The sequence below is a fragment of the Quercus lobata genome, chromosome 7 (assembly GCF_001633185.2).
Source record: "Quercus lobata isolate SW786 chromosome 7, ValleyOak3.0 Primary Assembly, whole genome shotgun sequence".
NCBI classification, from domain to species: domain Eukaryota; kingdom Viridiplantae; phylum Streptophyta; class Magnoliopsida; order Fagales; family Fagaceae; genus Quercus; species Quercus lobata.
The window spans coordinates 31,201,263-31,218,465 of NC_044910.1; the positions used below are offsets into that span (position 1 = coordinate 31,201,263).

At 34.8% G+C, this 17,203-nt stretch overlaps 2 protein-coding genes across 2 annotated transcripts; one reads left to right on the top strand and one right to left on the bottom strand.

Moving 5' to 3' along the window:
• The first annotated feature begins 2,959 nt into the window (after positions 1 to 2,959).
• LOC115952857 (probable mediator of RNA polymerase II transcription subunit 37e) lies at positions 2,960 to 6,082 on the top strand. The gene is made up of 2 exons (XM_031070189.1): positions 2,960 to 3,279; positions 4,113 to 6,082. The coding sequence occupies exons 1-2, from the start codon at positions 3,066 to 3,068 to the stop codon at positions 5,837 to 5,839; spliced, it is 1,941 nt and encodes a 646-aa protein (XP_030926049.1). The 5' UTR covers positions 2,960 to 3,065; the 3' UTR covers positions 5,840 to 6,082.
• Positions 6,083 to 14,266: 8,184 nt separating this feature from the next.
• Positions 14,267 to 16,948, bottom strand: LOC115953414. The gene is made up of 2 exons (XM_031071051.1): positions 16,529 to 16,948; positions 14,267 to 16,031 (listed from the first exon to the last, which is right to left on the bottom strand). The coding sequence occupies exon 2, from the start codon at positions 15,882 to 15,884 to the stop codon at positions 14,391 to 14,393; it is 1,494 nt and encodes a 497-aa protein (XP_030926911.1). The 5' UTR covers positions 15,885 to 16,031; positions 16,529 to 16,948; the 3' UTR covers positions 14,267 to 14,390.
• Between the last annotated feature and the right edge of the window lie 255 nt (positions 16,949 to 17,203).

A 17,203-nucleotide genomic window follows, 5' to 3' on the forward strand; every position in this document is an offset into this window, starting at 1 on the left:
ATACTGTCATTTTCTTTCTTTCTTTAGCCTTGTATATATGGGCCAGGATGAGCCCAATATATAAGGCTAAAACAAGGCCGATCGAGGTGAGAGAATAGAAGTGAAGTCGGTAACCCCAGCCAGAATATTTTTGAAATGTGTGGTCCCCTCCCCACAATGTTCGTTGCGTGGCCTATACTATACGGCCATTTATTTAGCGAGCAAAGCCAGCAAGGGAAAGCAAAAGTCTTCGTCGACGTCTCGTGCTTTTTCCTAAGAATCTTCCTTAGGCGCTGCCCCCACCAATCACAACGCTCTCTCTCTCGCAAATGTGCACATCTGCATTTACCCATTACGTCACACCCAATGACGGCCAAGTTTTTTCTCTGATTTTTCCCCATCACTAGATTTCCATCTTAATCCCTCCTCCTCCTCCTGACGTATTACATGTTTTGCTCAATACAGTCATTTTAAAATTTTAAATTCTCTACTATTAAAATATATCAAAGTCTTTGCCTTTATTATTATTTTTTTTTATAACAGAGTCATTGCCTTATTCTTGAATCTTCCTACGGTCTTTTTTTTTATATGATAAGCTATACACTTATGATCAATTTGGTATTTGATGTGTTATCAAAAAAAAAAGAAAAAGTTTGGCATTTGATGTAGGAAAGTGCAGTTTTAGTTAACAAAAATTCTAGAATCACATAAAATATTACAATTATTGTTACAGCTATCCATGTGATCGACTATGAGTGATAGATCCATATGAAAGAGACTTAAAACCAATCACAGTCATAATCAACTTAGAAAAAAAAATTATATATATATATATATATATATACATATGCATTCTTTTAATAAAAATATTTAATACATTTTTATCTGTGTATTCTACAAAATCTTTGATATTAAAAATATAGTTATTTGCCGGCTATACCTCGGTACCAATCTACATACAAACAAAACTAAGTAGATTTTCTTTGATGTATATTTATGTGAAAATATTTAATTGTATTCAAATATTTCTTAATTGTTTTTTAAAATTTTGTAAGATTTTTTTGAGAAAAAATAATACTGAGGTGTGAAGTTAAAAATAATAACTAAAATGTAAATAAATAAAAAAAGGTAAAATATAAGAATTATTCTTGAGATTGGGGCTAATATCATAAATTATTACTCCCTCCGTCCCACTTTGTTTGTCGTCCATTCCATTTTTGGATGTCCCAAAATAATGTCCTGTTTCTAAAAATAAGAGTTATTAATTTACTAATGTTCCTATTATACCCATATTTACTAATGTTCCTATTAATAATTCAATTTTTTGATAAATTTATTTAAGGGTAGTTTTGGAAACTTATACATTTTTAAAAGGTAGACAAGACAATAAATGATGTTCCCTTAAAAAGTTTGACTTTTCAAACAGGACAAACAAAGTGGGACAGAGGGAGTAAGACTTTTCAAAAATATTAAATTTGCTTTCTAAACATAAATGACAGACAATGCACGCCTATTACATTGTAATTGGAATAATAATGTTGCAGGTCCTATTGGAATAGAAGCTCTCAGAGCTAATAGTGCCTAAAATTATTCCAAACACCGCGTCAAAAACTCTACAAATATAAATTGAGTAGACTTAGGGTCTGGTTGGATATTGTTTATTTTGCTGAAAACTGAAAACTGAAAATACAGTAGCAAATAATTTTAAAACTAGACTAAACAGTGCACACATGGGTCCTAGCAAGGATGGACAAACTATTACGCAAATAAATGTTGAGACGTGCACAATGCACAGTGGCTGAAATGTGGTATTAATACCACAAAAAGTACACGTGGATCCTAGCAAGGATGGACAAACTGCGTGAATGGTTGAAATGTGTACAGTGTCGTGGGTCCCACTGGTCAAACGCCAAACACAAAACATGCAAAACGTTATATCCAAACGCACACTTATACTTATCTCTGATAGAGAGAAAGATTGTTTTCCTTGAACATCCTTTGAAAGTTCCTTACTATTCTAACAACTTGTTTGGATTGCATAAGTTTCATTGGAATTTTATTATGGCAATCACAAACACAAAAGAGTGTCTGCATAATTAATGATAAATAAATAACTATCAAAGATTGATAGAAAAGAAAGTATCACGAGAAATTTTAAACCGTGTTATGTAACGTTTGTCACTGCTATGCAAAGGAGTGTTAGGTAATCAATGGTGGATAAATAACATATCTCTCTCTCTCTCTTTGTATATATATATATATTAATAGGTAAAGTTAAGAGAAAATCCAATTAGGTTTCAATTTTTTTATTTTTGAGATAAATTAGGTTTCAAGTTGGATTTCAATTGTTGTTTAATTTTGCGTCACGTGTTCTATTTAAGTTTTTTTTTTATTAATTTTTGTTTTAGGTGAGTTAATAAAGTGCAAAAGACGAAGGGTCTAATTTGAATCCATATATATGTAATTATAATTTTTTTTAATTGTACCGTACATACACACGAGTGATGCACTAGTAAGATATAAATGATGAAGCAACAAGAGAATTTTTAACAGTGCCAAGTAACTTAAAAAAAAAAAAAAAAATGAAAGTTAAATGGAGTAGATCAGACAATTTTGAACTCTATTGTCTAATGTCCAGAGGGTAAATCAGACAAATTCCAACGTTAATAATTTATGTATAGTATTACTTATTACCGAAAGAATAAAAAAATTCAAAAAAATGTTAATGATTTTAATTTTGGTCGGTGATTGGAAGGAACTGGAAAGTGGAAATCGTATGAAGAGGGGGGAATTGACGCGGAAGCACACAAGTCAATAAAGCACTGAGCGGCGAAGGAAGGCACCGCATCTAGACAAATCTGAAACCGTTGGTTCCCACACGAAAATCGGACGGCTCCTATACAATAGCGCGATAGAACATTCTCGAATTCTTAACCCTTACACTATATAAACAGAGCTCCACCAAGCTTTTTCTTACTTTCAAACCCTAGCTGTTTGTACTACTATTCTTTTATCTCTTACTCAGATCTCTTTTTTACTTTTCTATTAAATTCTTCTTCGTCGACACAACTAATAGGAAGATTATAATGGCCGGAAAGGGAGAAGGACCGGCGATCGGAATCGATCTCGGAACCACTTACTCCTGCGTCGGAGTATGGCAACACGATCGTGTTGAGATCATAGCTAACGACCAGGGTAACAGAACGACACCGTCTTACGTCGCTTTTACCGATACGGAGCGTTTGATCGGTGATGCGGCTAAGAACCAGGTCGCCATGAACCCTACCAACACCGTCTTCGGTAAGATCTCTGAGTTCAGTTCACTGCTTCATAGATCTGAAAATAGCATGTTTTTTTTTTTGACTTGATGTTTTATGTGAATTTATATCTTTGTTGATTATAGCTGAAGCTTGTGGATCTATCTAGTTTTGTTTTGAGCTCTCCCGATCTACTATTCTGTGTTGTTTGTTTTTACTTGTGTTTTAGATCTGAGTTTTTGTTGTTGCTGATGATATGCTATTTGCAAGTTCGGTATGAAAGTTTTGATGTTTATATTTGGAGTTAGATTTGATGTTTTTTGTGATTCTGTTAATGAAACACGTATTAACTTATGATTAAAGTAGTTGCGTAAGTAAACAAAGTAATTGAGAGGCTTTAAATAATTGTTAATTCAAATAGGTAGTCTTAGATTCAAGAGAAATCATGGTTTATATCCTATGTTATTACTGTTTATTGAATCGAAGGTTAATGTTAGTTTTATTAAGATGTAATGGTTTTCTAAAAAGAAAATACTAAAACTGTTACAAATTGCTGATCAGTGACACGTTAGTTTGTAAGCTTATTGTCCACGAACTTCAATGATTGGAGAGTTGTATTATAATCAATTATATGGAATCTAAATTTAGTTGAAATGATCTGAAATTTGGAAAGTAATAAGCTTACAATGTTATGGGTTTTATTATTGGCGATGCATGTTGGATGACTATATATGTGAAATAATCAATTTTGATTCGTTGAAATTTAAGTCTTTTTTGTTTGTTTGTTATAATCAATGTTTTGTTCTTTTTTGTTTGTTTGTTTGTTTGTTTGTTATAATCAATGTTTTGTTCTTATATCGTACCTATCCTTCGCAGATGCCAAGAGGTTGATTGGACGGAGATTTAGTGATGCCTCAGTTCAGAGTGATATTAAATTGTGGCCGTTCAAGGTCTTTAATGGACCTGGCGAGAAGCCCATGATTTGTGTCAACTACAAGGGTGAGGAGAAGCAATTTGCTGCTGAAGAAATCTCATCCATGGTTCTAATGAAGATGCGTGAGATTGCTGAGGCTTACCTAGGTTTCCAAATCAAGAATGCAGTGGTCACTGTTCCAGCATACTTCAATGACTCTCAGCGTCAGGCTACCAAGGATGCCGGTGTCATTGCTGGTCTTAATGTCATGCGAATCATTAACGAGCCCACTGCTGCGGCCATTGCTTATGGTCTTGATAAGAAGGCAACAAGTGTCGGCGAGAAGAATGTTTTGATTTTTGATCTTGGTGGTGGTACCTTTGATGTGTCTCTTCTTACTATTGAAGAGGGTATCTTTGAAGTGAAAGCCACTGCTGGTGACACCCATCTTGGTGGTGAAGATTTTGATAACAGAATGGTGAATCATTTTGTCCAGGAGTTTAAGAGGAAGAACAAGAAGGACATCAGTGGCAACCCCAGAGCTCTTAGGAGATTGAGGACCTCATGTGAGAGGGCAAAGAGAACTCTCTCATCCACTGCCCAGACTACCATTGAAATTGATTCTTTGTATGAAGGAATTGATTTCTACTCCACCATTACTCGTGCCAGATTTGAGGAGCTTAACATGGATCTCTTCAGGAAGTGTATGGAACCTGTTGAGAAGTGTTTGAGAGATGCCAAGATGGACAAGAGCACAATCCACGATGCTGTCCTTGTCGGTGGTTCAACTAGAATTCCCAAGGTCCAGCAGCTTTTACAAGACTTCTTTAACGGGAAGGAGCTCTGCAAGAGCATCAACCCTGATGAGGCCGTTGCTTATGGTGCTGCAGTCCAGGCAGCTATTTTGAGCGGTGAGGGCAATGAGAAGGTGCAGGATCTTCTGCTCTTGGATGTTACCCCTCTCTCCCTTGGTTTGGAAACTGCAGGTGGTGTCATGACTGTGTTGATTCCCAGGAATACTACCATCCCCACAAAGAAGGAACAGGTGTTCTCTACCTATTCCGATAACCAGCCTGGTGTGTTGATCCAGGTCTATGAGGGTGAAAGAACGAGGACCAGGGACAACAATTTGCTTGGTAAATTTGAGCTTTCAGGAATCCCTCCTGCTCCCAGGGGTGTTCCTCAAATCACAGTGTGCTTTGACATTGATGCTAACGGTATCTTGAATGTGTCTGCTGAGGACAAGACAACCGGTCAAAAGAACAAGATCACCATTACCAATGACAAGGGTAGACTCTCAAAGGATGAAATCGAGAAGATGGTTCAGGAGGCAGAGAAATACAAGTCTGAGGATGAAGAGCACAAAAAGAAGGTCGAGACCAAGAATGCTTTGGAGAATTACGCATACAACATGAGGAACACAGTGAAGGATGAGAAGATTGGCGCCAAGCTTCCACCAGCTGATAAGAAGAAGATCGAGGATGCCATTGAGCAGGCGATCCAATGGTTAGACAGCAACCAGCTTGCAGAGGCTGATGAGTTTGAAGACAAGATGAAGGAGTTGGAGAGTATCTGCAACCCAATCATTGCCAAGATGTACCAAGGTGCTGGTGGTGAAATGCCCGGAGCTGATGATGATGTACCTGCTGGAGGAAGTGGTGCTGGCCCCAAGATTGAGGAAGTCGACTAAATTTCTGAGCGGCATTCCCTATAGTATCGTAGGCGGTTTTTTTAAATTTCAAGCTGTTTGTTTATCTTAATTTTGACTCTCAATTGGGGCTTTGAAGTTATCGGTAATTTTATTGAAAGCCATTTTATATGTCCTATGCTGCCACTACTTTCTGTTACTGATTATTGTGGCATTGATGCCTGGAACTATTTCATTGCCAGGCCTTTCTTATATTTTAAAATTAAGTGTTTACATTTAGACACATATTCTACTTAAACTATTCTATTTTGTGTTTTTTAAAATTTTTAAGAGTCCTGATTCACAGATGAGATGTTTTTTGCTTCTACATCATCAGTTGCAAGTTCAAACCCACCAAAAGTATTTCGAACTAATCTACTTTTTCAGTGCTGCTGTATTCATTCATAATTGAGGAAGTGGACGGAGGCTCGGGACAATATTGATCTGCTTCCAAAAGTTGTTTACCTTGGTGAGAATGAATATACCTTGGTTAGGACTTTGTTCCTTAAAGCTTCATGTCCGCGAGTTTCATGCCTAATTATAAAATCTCGAACCAAATTTAGTTATTTTTGCCTCTTTTTAAATCATAAATCACTAGCAGCACGTGCAAAGCACCTGCTTGGTTTATTGGAGGATTTCATTTTTATTTTTTTTATGAACAACTGGAGGATTTCATTCTATCAATATCACTTAGCACTAAATATATGCAAATTCCAAGGTTATATATTTATATGGTTAATAAATAAATAAATAGATGTGGAAGCCTTTATTTATTATTTCAAAAGCGCAAATATATGTATATATATATATATATATATATATATATCTCAAAGGGTCGGCTGGTATGCTAGCCAATCTCGGAGTCACTCTTAGTTCAAGTTTGGCAGGAAAACAGAGAATTATTACATTTTTATTTTTCACAATAAATCTTACTTGGTAAGTTGGTGAGCTTGAAAAGAACTAATTACAGCTTGCTGAACCTCACAGTTCATGTGAAATAGGATGTCAGTCATAGTTTGCCACACGACAAAAGTTGTGGTTCTACAATTAGTGTGGTTCTACAATTACTCGTGTACCGGTGGTGAAAAGTCTTCTCAAACAAGACCGGATGTTGGGTTGGTAATGGAAGAGCCGCTGGAATTTGGCAGGACAAAACGATTACCAAACCCAACCACGTTCAAATTTATTTCTCCTGTTGAACTTGAAAGTGCTCAATCCGAAGAAGCAAGAGTATGCGAGTTGATTGATCCTGATACCCGCTGGCGGAAGGGGAACTAAAGTAACCATTATTTACTTCCTGTCTTCCTTCCAATTGATGTTGAGAGCGTAAAGAAAATCCCCCTATCCAATTTTAATGTTGTGGATCACATCTTTTAAGTAAAAATGAGGCCATCCAAATTTACTTGTAATCACAGATTAGAGGGAGAAAAATGACATTTGCGGAATTCGTTCACCATTTGCCTTTTTTGAGATAGTCAATGGAGCTGAAACATCGCCTGATTATAGTGGATAAAATGGAGAACCTTCCATTCAAATCGGAGCTTCTCAGCTCTTTTACTCTAGAGTCTTAGACTCAGGTAAAACTAATGTCCCAATTTAGTCTTCTCATGAGCTGGCCACCCTAGCATAAAGATTTGGCTCCCCCAACTTTTCTTTGCATGTTTTCATGTTTTGCCCATTAGTTTTTATCCATCTCCCTCTCAACATGTCAACTACCCATTTTTTTACTAGCTTCTTTAGTTGAGCTTTTTCCTAAATACTTTATAGCTTTTACCTTTCAGTTACTCCAAAGCTACTTTATAGTTTTTACCTTTCAGTCACCCCAAAACTTTTTATCACTTAGTACTCTCATATTCTCTTCAATTTCACTTCATTAAAACTCTTCCTTAACAAAGCACATCTTAAGAAAAAATTATATCTTCCTTAACAAAGAGTTTTATAATATGAAGTTATGTGAATTTTGAGGTAAACAATTCTTGTTTTGCCTTTTCATTTCTATTATAGTTCAATCTTTATTTACTGATCTTATGATTATGGTTAATGGTTTTCTTATTAAGTTAAATTTGCATATATTTGAGAGGTACAAAAGTGATCTTGAATTTATTTTTTCATTATAGGAATCTAATTTGGTTGAATTTAGATTCAATTTATTTTATGGTTGCTAACCGTTATTTTTTTATATTTAATTTCTATTAATATGATTTGTTCTTGCAATGTAGTCTAGCTTTATTATATACTTATATTTTATTTCTATGAATGTTATGGACTTATAAGTGTTTAAAGGAATAGGAAAAACTCGAGGGAAAATAAATGACCTTAAAATGATCAATTGGTTGTTTAGTTTTATTAGTATTTTGGGTACTAATAAGAATTACATTGATTAAAAATTTATAACAAAAATTTTGCAACATACTTCCAAGTTATTGAAAGACCTTTGTTATTATTTTTTATTTGAAAACTAATGCCTGATATATATATGAGAAGGTTTATAGATACAAAAATTTTCATATTTGTTGATATAACTAATTGTTAGCTATAGATATATATATATATAAAAGTGATATCTGCAGTTGGTGTAGGCTTAAAAGAGAACTAATAAAAGCTAATATGATAGTTTTGCCTCGGCCCTTCAAAGTAAAATTTCTAGCTCCGCCCTGCCTAGACTTATTCCTTATCGGGTTTCTTTCTCTCTTCTGGCTTTCATCCAGTTTGATACACAAGTCTACCTCACACTCAATATTATCAGATGATGGGGACAATTCTAGTTCAATCACTTGATCGTGTAATAATCAACTCTTTAAGGAAATAGGTCTCATAGATAAAGAAGTTGCCGCCACTCATACAGTTCATTAGATCAGCACATTAATTAAACTATATTTTGGCATCATGTTGGTAATGGAGAATGAAGACATTGGGTTTTTGTTTTTAGAGTGGACCGGCCGCTTTTGGTCAACAATTTTATGCTATATGTATACATCAACATTTTGATAGATGGCTACAATAATAATAATAATAATTTTTTTTTTTATTGGTAATGTACACACATGATATAGTTCATCTTAAATTTATGACTCTACTCTCTCATATTATGTTAGGACATATGTGAGAATTGTTAGAGACATATGTTATTGTAAATTGGCTAATCCTTTGATAAAATGCACTTTACTTGTAATTGGGTAGATCTAGGATGAGTTTAGTATTTCAAGAAACATGTTGTTCAAGCCAAGTATTAAAGCCATGAAGATTGGACCAAGAAACAAATGAAGAAAAGCTGTTCATTAAAGTTGGACAGAAGTTGGATAGAAAATCTATCGAGATCTACGAAATCATAATTTTCAGATTTGATTTTCGGCCCAAGCTGATGTGTATGTGTAAGGTTTATTTTCTCACAACCCTAGACATATATGAGGCTTATTTTAAAGGCTATTACATATGTATTGAGTGACTATACATGGAGAACACATGCAAAAAGTGACCTAGTGCCTTATTCTCTCTGAAAGAAGTTACTATGTCTTTGCGCCTTAGGGTTTTGTAATCAAGTGCTTCTTGATCTTCATTATTGATAAAGTGAAGAATTTTGCAACCAACAACATCTTCAAGTTGGTGTGTTAGTCACGTATTGAGATCCGTACATCATTGGTTAATTACGTACTGGGAGTCGTACATTGAAAGGTAGCATTCATATATTGAAGAATTCATAGGTTCTGAAACTGTAGAAAGTTTCTACTGTAATTTCATCTGCGAGGATTGTAAAGTCTAGGGACAAAAGTTTTGTACTAGATCTGAAACTTCTCTTTATTATAGTGGATTGCTTTTCGAGAAGGTTTCCTGCCAAGTTTTTTACTGTGAAACTAGTTTGTTTCATTGATTTTCCTGGGTCATCATATCTTGTCTTATTTACTATTCCGTTGTGCTTGATATTGACATGGTATTGATGTTAGTTTGTTTTAACAAGATTTATTCATAATAAATCTAATTAACAACTTGGGTTTAAAACTTATTAATTCTATCAACTAGAGTCTAAATTTCCCAACATATTATTATCTATATATTATTATAAGAGAAGAAAGTACTAAGTGAACTATAAATCATTTGCAGGGAACTATAATAGTACTATTGTTATAAATTGATTTTTTTTTCTTATATTATTCCTAAATAATTTTATTTACTTTCCATTCATTTCCTTTCAAAAGATAAAATGTTTGATAATTTGCAACTCATTAAAGGATTATTTACACTGTGTTTGGTTGGAGTTGAGTGAGGGAAAAGAAAAGAAAAGAATAAAGAAAAGTAAAAGGAAAGAATAAAGAAAGGGAAAAGAAAACATTTCTCTCATGTATGTTTGGAAATAGGGAAGGAAAGAGAAAAGAAAAGAAAATAATATGCTTATCCAACCTTTGTTTGGTTTGCAAAGGGAAGAGAAATGAAAAGAAAAATATATAATTTTTACTTTTATACCATGATAAAATAGAGAAATGACAAAGTTTAGTTACAAAATTGGTTGTAGTTTAAGACTACAACTTTACTTAATGAAATATACATTGTTACATATTTTGAAAATTTAACCATTGAGTTGCATGTTCTTTATGCTCTCAATATACATGTCAAATTTTGTATCAATCGGATATTTTTACTATATGATCTACAAGCTTATATTTTATGCATAATTTTAAACTACAAAAACTTGCAATTTAAATAATTTATTGATAACATAGATATTGATTTTTAACTTTCTAGAAATTTTGCAAATATGGAGGATATAAGAAAATGTAATTCAACGGTGGATTTGTCAAAATTCATCTACAATAAAAAGATATTGAGTAAGGTTGTAATCTAAGGTTACAACCAATTTTATAATTAAATTTTATCTATGAGAAATGGATAAAAGAGTTAATGAATAAAATTGCAATTTTCAGAGCCAACTAAAATTTAAAAAAAAAAAAAAAAAAAAAAAAGCAGCTAGAATTTTTTATTACTGATTTCTCTCCAATTCTACACAAATTGGACAGATTATAAGAAGAAATTATAAGGTCCTTATGGTGAACAAGTGACGTGGTCCACCATTCCACTTAAAGACTCCCACCTGTTTAAAATTGTTGAGCCAGTAATCAGTTTTTGTTTTAAAAAAAAAAAAAAATTTAACTCAGCAATTTTAAACAAGTGGGAGTCTTTAAGTGGAATGGTGGACCACGTCACTTATCTATCATGAGGACCTTATAATTTCTCGATTATAAGAGTTGTCCAAGTGGATTTATTTTTTTTTTATTCACTTTTTTTCTTTCTTTTCTTTTCTCTCATACCAACCAAATAGCAGAAACTATCTTTTCCTAATTTCTCTTCCTTTCCTTCTTTTAGCTATTCCAAATGTGGTGTTAGTGTCATTATCAACTGACCTGCAGGCTGCACATTGGTTCGTTTTATATCATTCATGGTGAACTATCAATTCTAGGATAATATCTTGAGTACCCCATTTTCAAGAAGAAAAAAAAAATTATATGCGTCAAGTATATGTAACACCCCTCTCATATTGAGGTAACCCCTCTCACATTGGGTACCTCACAAGTATGAGACCAACCTCTATATAAAAGAGACAGTACATATATTTGATACACATATCTTCTCCATTCCCAAGCTAGTAGCACTGTAACAGGCCTGAAACTCGAAAAAATAAATTCACCTTTCCTGGCATTATCTAGGAAATATGCTATAGGCACCATACACAATAAAAAGACCTGTAAATATAGTTGTTGGATTGAGATTTGACTATTGCACCATGCAATTAACATCTCATGTGAAATATGAAAGTTGATAGGGTAATTTTTTTTCATAATTTTTTTAACCTTTTACTTTTCATCCTATCAATTTTTACATTTCGCATAAATATAATAATTACATAGTTTAATAGCGCTAGACGCTTAGCTATTATACTGGATCCCAATCCATTTCTATTTTACATGGAAGCCTAGTGGTATTAAGTTATTAACGGAGATAAATATTCATGTTTTCTATACACAAAAAGAATAGATTTCCGTTTGGTTGAGATGTTTGAATCATTCAACCAAAAACAAAACAAATTTTTTGAATCAAAATATTTTGTTTTGTTTTGTTTTGTTTTTTTGTTTTTTTTTAATAATGCCTTTTTGTCCTTTTTAGTTTAAAATAATAAATAAATAAATAAGGAAAACAAGAAGACATGGAACTGACCTCACTCATGACGAAAATGCATTTTCCTACTTTCCTTAACAGCTCTATCTCTAAGCCAAGTACCATGTTCCTTCAGCTATTTTATGTCTCTCTAATCTACTGACAGCAATGCCTCCCTCGTCAGTTGTATATAGTATTGCCCTTTTTTTTTTTCACTTCAAAATCTCATTCTTTAAGTTCAAAAAACCAATAGGCAAAACCTAGAAAGCACAAATATCAATATGGATACAATACAGTGATACAGACAATTTTTAAAAAATTATAACATAAAATGACCAATACGATACCGATATGACATGAATACGACACAAATTTAACACAAGAATGACACCTTAATGAAATATCTGTGCTTTTTAGCTGAACTTTTAAGAGTCTTAATTTGATCCAGGGGAGGAATAGAAATGGCTGATCTGCTACAGTTTTACTAGGCCTCAACTGAGATTGGCTGGTTGTGTCCATTCCTTCCCAGCGGAATCCACATGTCAAATGCATAACACCTAGGACTTGGAAAAGTAAACAAAAGCACCATTAATTGACGAGAAGTTCTGATACCATAAACTAGTACACAATTTTATGCACAACTCACCTATGTGGAAAGTTGTGATTGATAGAAAGGTGATGGTGGGTCACCTTTTCACCAACCACAACTTACCACATGGGTGAGTTGTGCACTAATTTGTGGCATTAGAATTTTTCATAATTGACGTTGTTGTATTGTAAATTCACACACAAAAATATCATTCAATGCGACACCGTCCTTGACCTCACCAGTCACCACCACCAAAGTTTCCTCCTATGGCCCCCTCACCGTACCCAAATAGACATTTAACGTTGACTCAGCGTTCACATTATTGATCAAAACGTTTTGGTTTGGCCCTTCTTTTATCCCAAAATATCATTCAAAAAAGTCATTTTTTATTTATTTATAGAGAAACTTCCTTTTGCTTAAGTGGCAACACAGTATTGGCTTCTGAAAACTTTGAGATATGGATTGGTGCCTTTCACAATAGTTAGGCACCATCATGAAAAACAAAAATCATGATTTAAATATTAAACAGGCACTGTCTTATCTCTGTCAATAAATGTTTTTTGCAAGGATTATTTATATCAAAATACGCTACCAGTCTTTACCCACCTCAAACAGACCCAAATTAGTTCTGCAATCCGATGATGTATTCTTTGTTACTATGTTTAAATAAAATATTATATGTATAATCAATTAAATAAAAACTATTTGATTCTGCTATAGATTAAGACCAATATGGGAATTGTTTTTATTTTTTATTTTTTATTTAATAAAAAGACCAACATGGGAATGAAGGTGTGAGTGTGACCATATTTTAGACCTTAAGTATTTAATATTTACATGTAAATTGTCAGAGAAAAGTTTGGGTGCTTAAGGAATAGGTGCTTAGTCTTAACGTTATACTTTATGTTCTCCAATTGAATTCAATTTATACAATTGTATTGACCAATACAGTAAAAATAGTGTTATCTTCTTTATATAGGGTAATTAAATTCAATAATATAGTTGTTCAACCAGGTTGTTCATTAGTTAATGCAACCACATGGTTCAATTTGATTGAGGAACAGTACTGCATTTTTGGGTCACCTGAAATACTCATGCAGCAGATGATTTCAAGAGCAAACTTGGCCCCCACTTGTGAACTTCCTAGCTGAAAATACTCAAGCTAGGCTTGATATTTTGGATGGATCTGTGCTTGCGCATTGTTTGTTCACATACAAAAAATACCAATAACGTTAAGTCATACTAACTGATTGAAGTCAATGGCTTCTTCCAGGAGAAAGATATGCAATGAGAGAATGGAAAATGGAAGTGATTTAACAGTAGGCAAGATGAACAAGTAACAAAGTACTTGGCCGCAAATTTTGTTTTTATTGGAGACGCTAGACTACACGTAACACCTTACGGAAACCACAGCAAATTAAATCAGAAAGAAATTATTGATGTCAACGTACAAGCTATCACAGCAAAAAATCCCTCTGGACACCTCATATCCAAACTTTATAAGCTATCAATAAAAGGTGCGAGAGTGAGACAGAAATTTACAGATGAAAACATATCCAAGCCATGAAAGGTTATTCAACTGAAGATATAATGACTTTTATAAATAACTTGATTCCAATATAGGTTGAAAAGAATCATTACAGTCAAAAGCTGAACAGATTCATGGGCACAAATACCATAACAGTTAGTGAGCAAAATTTGCAAAGACAAATGTGAGATGCACAATTTGTTTCATAGAATACACTGTATGGTACAAAGTTAGTAAAACAATGAAGCACCAACCATGGCAACAATGCCTACAAATTTTAATAAACGCCTATCTCAAGTCAACATAAGATCATTGCCTCCCAGGTGAGGGCGAAGGCAAACACGAACCTCATGTTCTTCAGGCCCCACACGAAGTTTTGGCACTATAATCTCAAGCACAGATCCTGGCCCATCATAATAAGCTTCTATGTTAGCGTCTTCGGGAATCCGGGTTGAAAGTGAGATTTCTCTAACAAATTCCCCTGGAGGGCAGTGTTCAGAAGATGGATCTGTAAGCTTGAAAGTCCTATCATGTCTCTTGATAAATGGCATGCGAGATGTGCTCACACAAGATACCTTTATGATACCACGAGTGAGAGTATTCCTCCAAGAAACTTTCACCTTCTGAAGATCCACAAAGGGCAAACTGACAATGATCAAATATCCTTCTTCATCCTCATAGATTGTTTTTGCAGCTGTAACAGGCCCATATACATTCTTCATTACCCCACTAAAGTCATTCAACCAGAGTGGCTCATTATTAGGGTGAATTTCAATATCCGGAATTTTAACAGCCAGGTAGCAATCATCATCATTCACATGTGGGAAAAAGTCCTTCTTCCTCTTGCTGCTGGGTGATAGGTCCATCGCATCACCATTGCTATGATTAGACAGCTGAGTAGACAAATTCAGGCCAGAACCATTAAGCAATTTTTTGGAGTTGGAATTTGAGGCAGTCTTTATTGGAGGAGCTGGCCTCTCAAGCTCAAAGTCTGTGTTAGGCAGGTTTCTCCATGAACTAAAATCACTTGCTTCTGTAGGGATTGTGAAGTTCAAGTCCCTGCCTGTGAGTTCCATCCACCTCTTCCGCTCTTCCTCATCGAGACCCATAAGATTGGGCGCTGGAACAACCTCAATCCCATGCACACACTGGGGATTCGACAGACCCCTATAATGCTTCCGTTGCATCCTGTGAGATCGGACAAAACCCCTATCAACGCTGAATGGAAATGGACGCTCACCTTGACGAGAATGTCCATTCATGTAACTCCTCAGCTGCATCTTGCCCAATGCATTCTCTGGCCTCTCCTTGAATACCCACATGTACATATTCTCCATGTCATGCTGAACCATGAAGACATCGAGCTTGAGATCAGATTTGTCAAACCCAGACACTCCATTGCTGTCCCGGACAATCTTGGCTTTTGATTTCTCATTTAATGAGGGTTTAAAGTAAAAGCTAAAGAAAAACCAAGCACCCCAAATACTATCAATCCGCTTGGCACATTTCCTTCCAGCCTTGGGGATATTAAGGAAAGTCTCAGTCTCATAGACTTGTGGAGCAAGCCCAACATCTAAAATATCACAGGGCTCCGAATTCCAAGATGGCGGAGGCGGGCTGCGTTCGGCTGACAAGGGCAAATTGATGTCGGGTGGACGGGACAGTATGATTTGCCGATTCATCTCCAAATCTAAATCGTCGTGGGAGGAGGCGCTGGAATCCATGGACAAAATGGTGGATGGATGATGATTCTCCATTGAAAGGGCAGTGATGAGAGAATCTACCATTTCTCAGCTCATCATCTCCTTGGTTGTGTCTGGTGAAGTTGAAATTTTTGCCATCCCCAATACAAACAATTCAAGAAAAACAACCTTTTTACAAACACCTTCAATCAAATCACTCAATCCCCAGTATATCTCCCCTCCATCAAAACCCTAGATTTTTCAAATCAAATAACAAATTCCTCACAAACCCACATCAACAATAACATAATTATTCAATTACCCCAACTCAAACAACAACAACAACAACAACAAAAAGATAAATTTTTTTTCTGAAGTATACAAGCAGTATCAAAACTAAAAACAAAAACCCAAAAAATAGAAAATAGAAAAAAAAATAAATAAATAACAGTTTTCTCTTCAATCTCTACCTATGGAGAGAGAGAAGGAGACTCAGAAAACGCTAAAGAAAGACTATATCCAACCCTAGCCCAAGAATCTCCCGAAATCCTCCAAACACAGGTGGGAAACACTGAATCCAAACCATCAAATCCATCAAAAAAAAAAAAAAACACTTAAGAGACTACTTTTTTATTCTTTTACTTAACTACTACTACTACTACACACACACACACACACACACTAAAACTATATAAAAAAAAGCTTAAATATCCAACCCAAGAAGAAGATTGGGGATCTTCAAAGAGTACCTTTTGGGATAAGCATCAGAGAATTGAGAGGAAGAAGAGGGAGCTCCAGAAGCGAACATGATGATTCTCATCTCCACCATATCATCATCATCATCTACAACGACCATTTCCTTTCTCTTTCCCTTTCCCTTTCTTTCCTTTTCTTTTCTTCTCTCTCTTTTCTTTTGGGGTTTTTTTTTTTTGGTTGTTTTTTCCGTCAAAAGAAACAGATGAAGAGAAGAGTGAGAGTGGAAGAGAAAATAAAAGCTGTGACACAGCGTCTCGTTTTAAAGACAACAACCTTGAACCTTCGTTTAGTAAAAGCCCGCACGAGATAGCACCACGTTTGATCTCTCACCGTTTGTTTACGGTGACGGTGCACTTTTTTGGGCTAATGTGTGCGTGTGACTTCTCATTTCTGAGGTCAATACTTCTCAACAGAGAGCTGTGGTTTGTGATAGCTGTCTAGTCTAGTGCTTATCATCTCGTACTCCTACCAATAGAGAGATTTTTTTTTTCCTTCTTTCCTTATCCCTTTTTCTTTTAAAACTGTTTTTTTTTTTCGAACTTTTTAAAAAATATTATCTTTTTCTATAAGTACAAAACTACAAATACAAACACAAATACCTTGATTCAAGGTTACATCGGCTTGAACACATATCGAGGGAAGCCAATGGTCATGCAGATGCTCTCTCT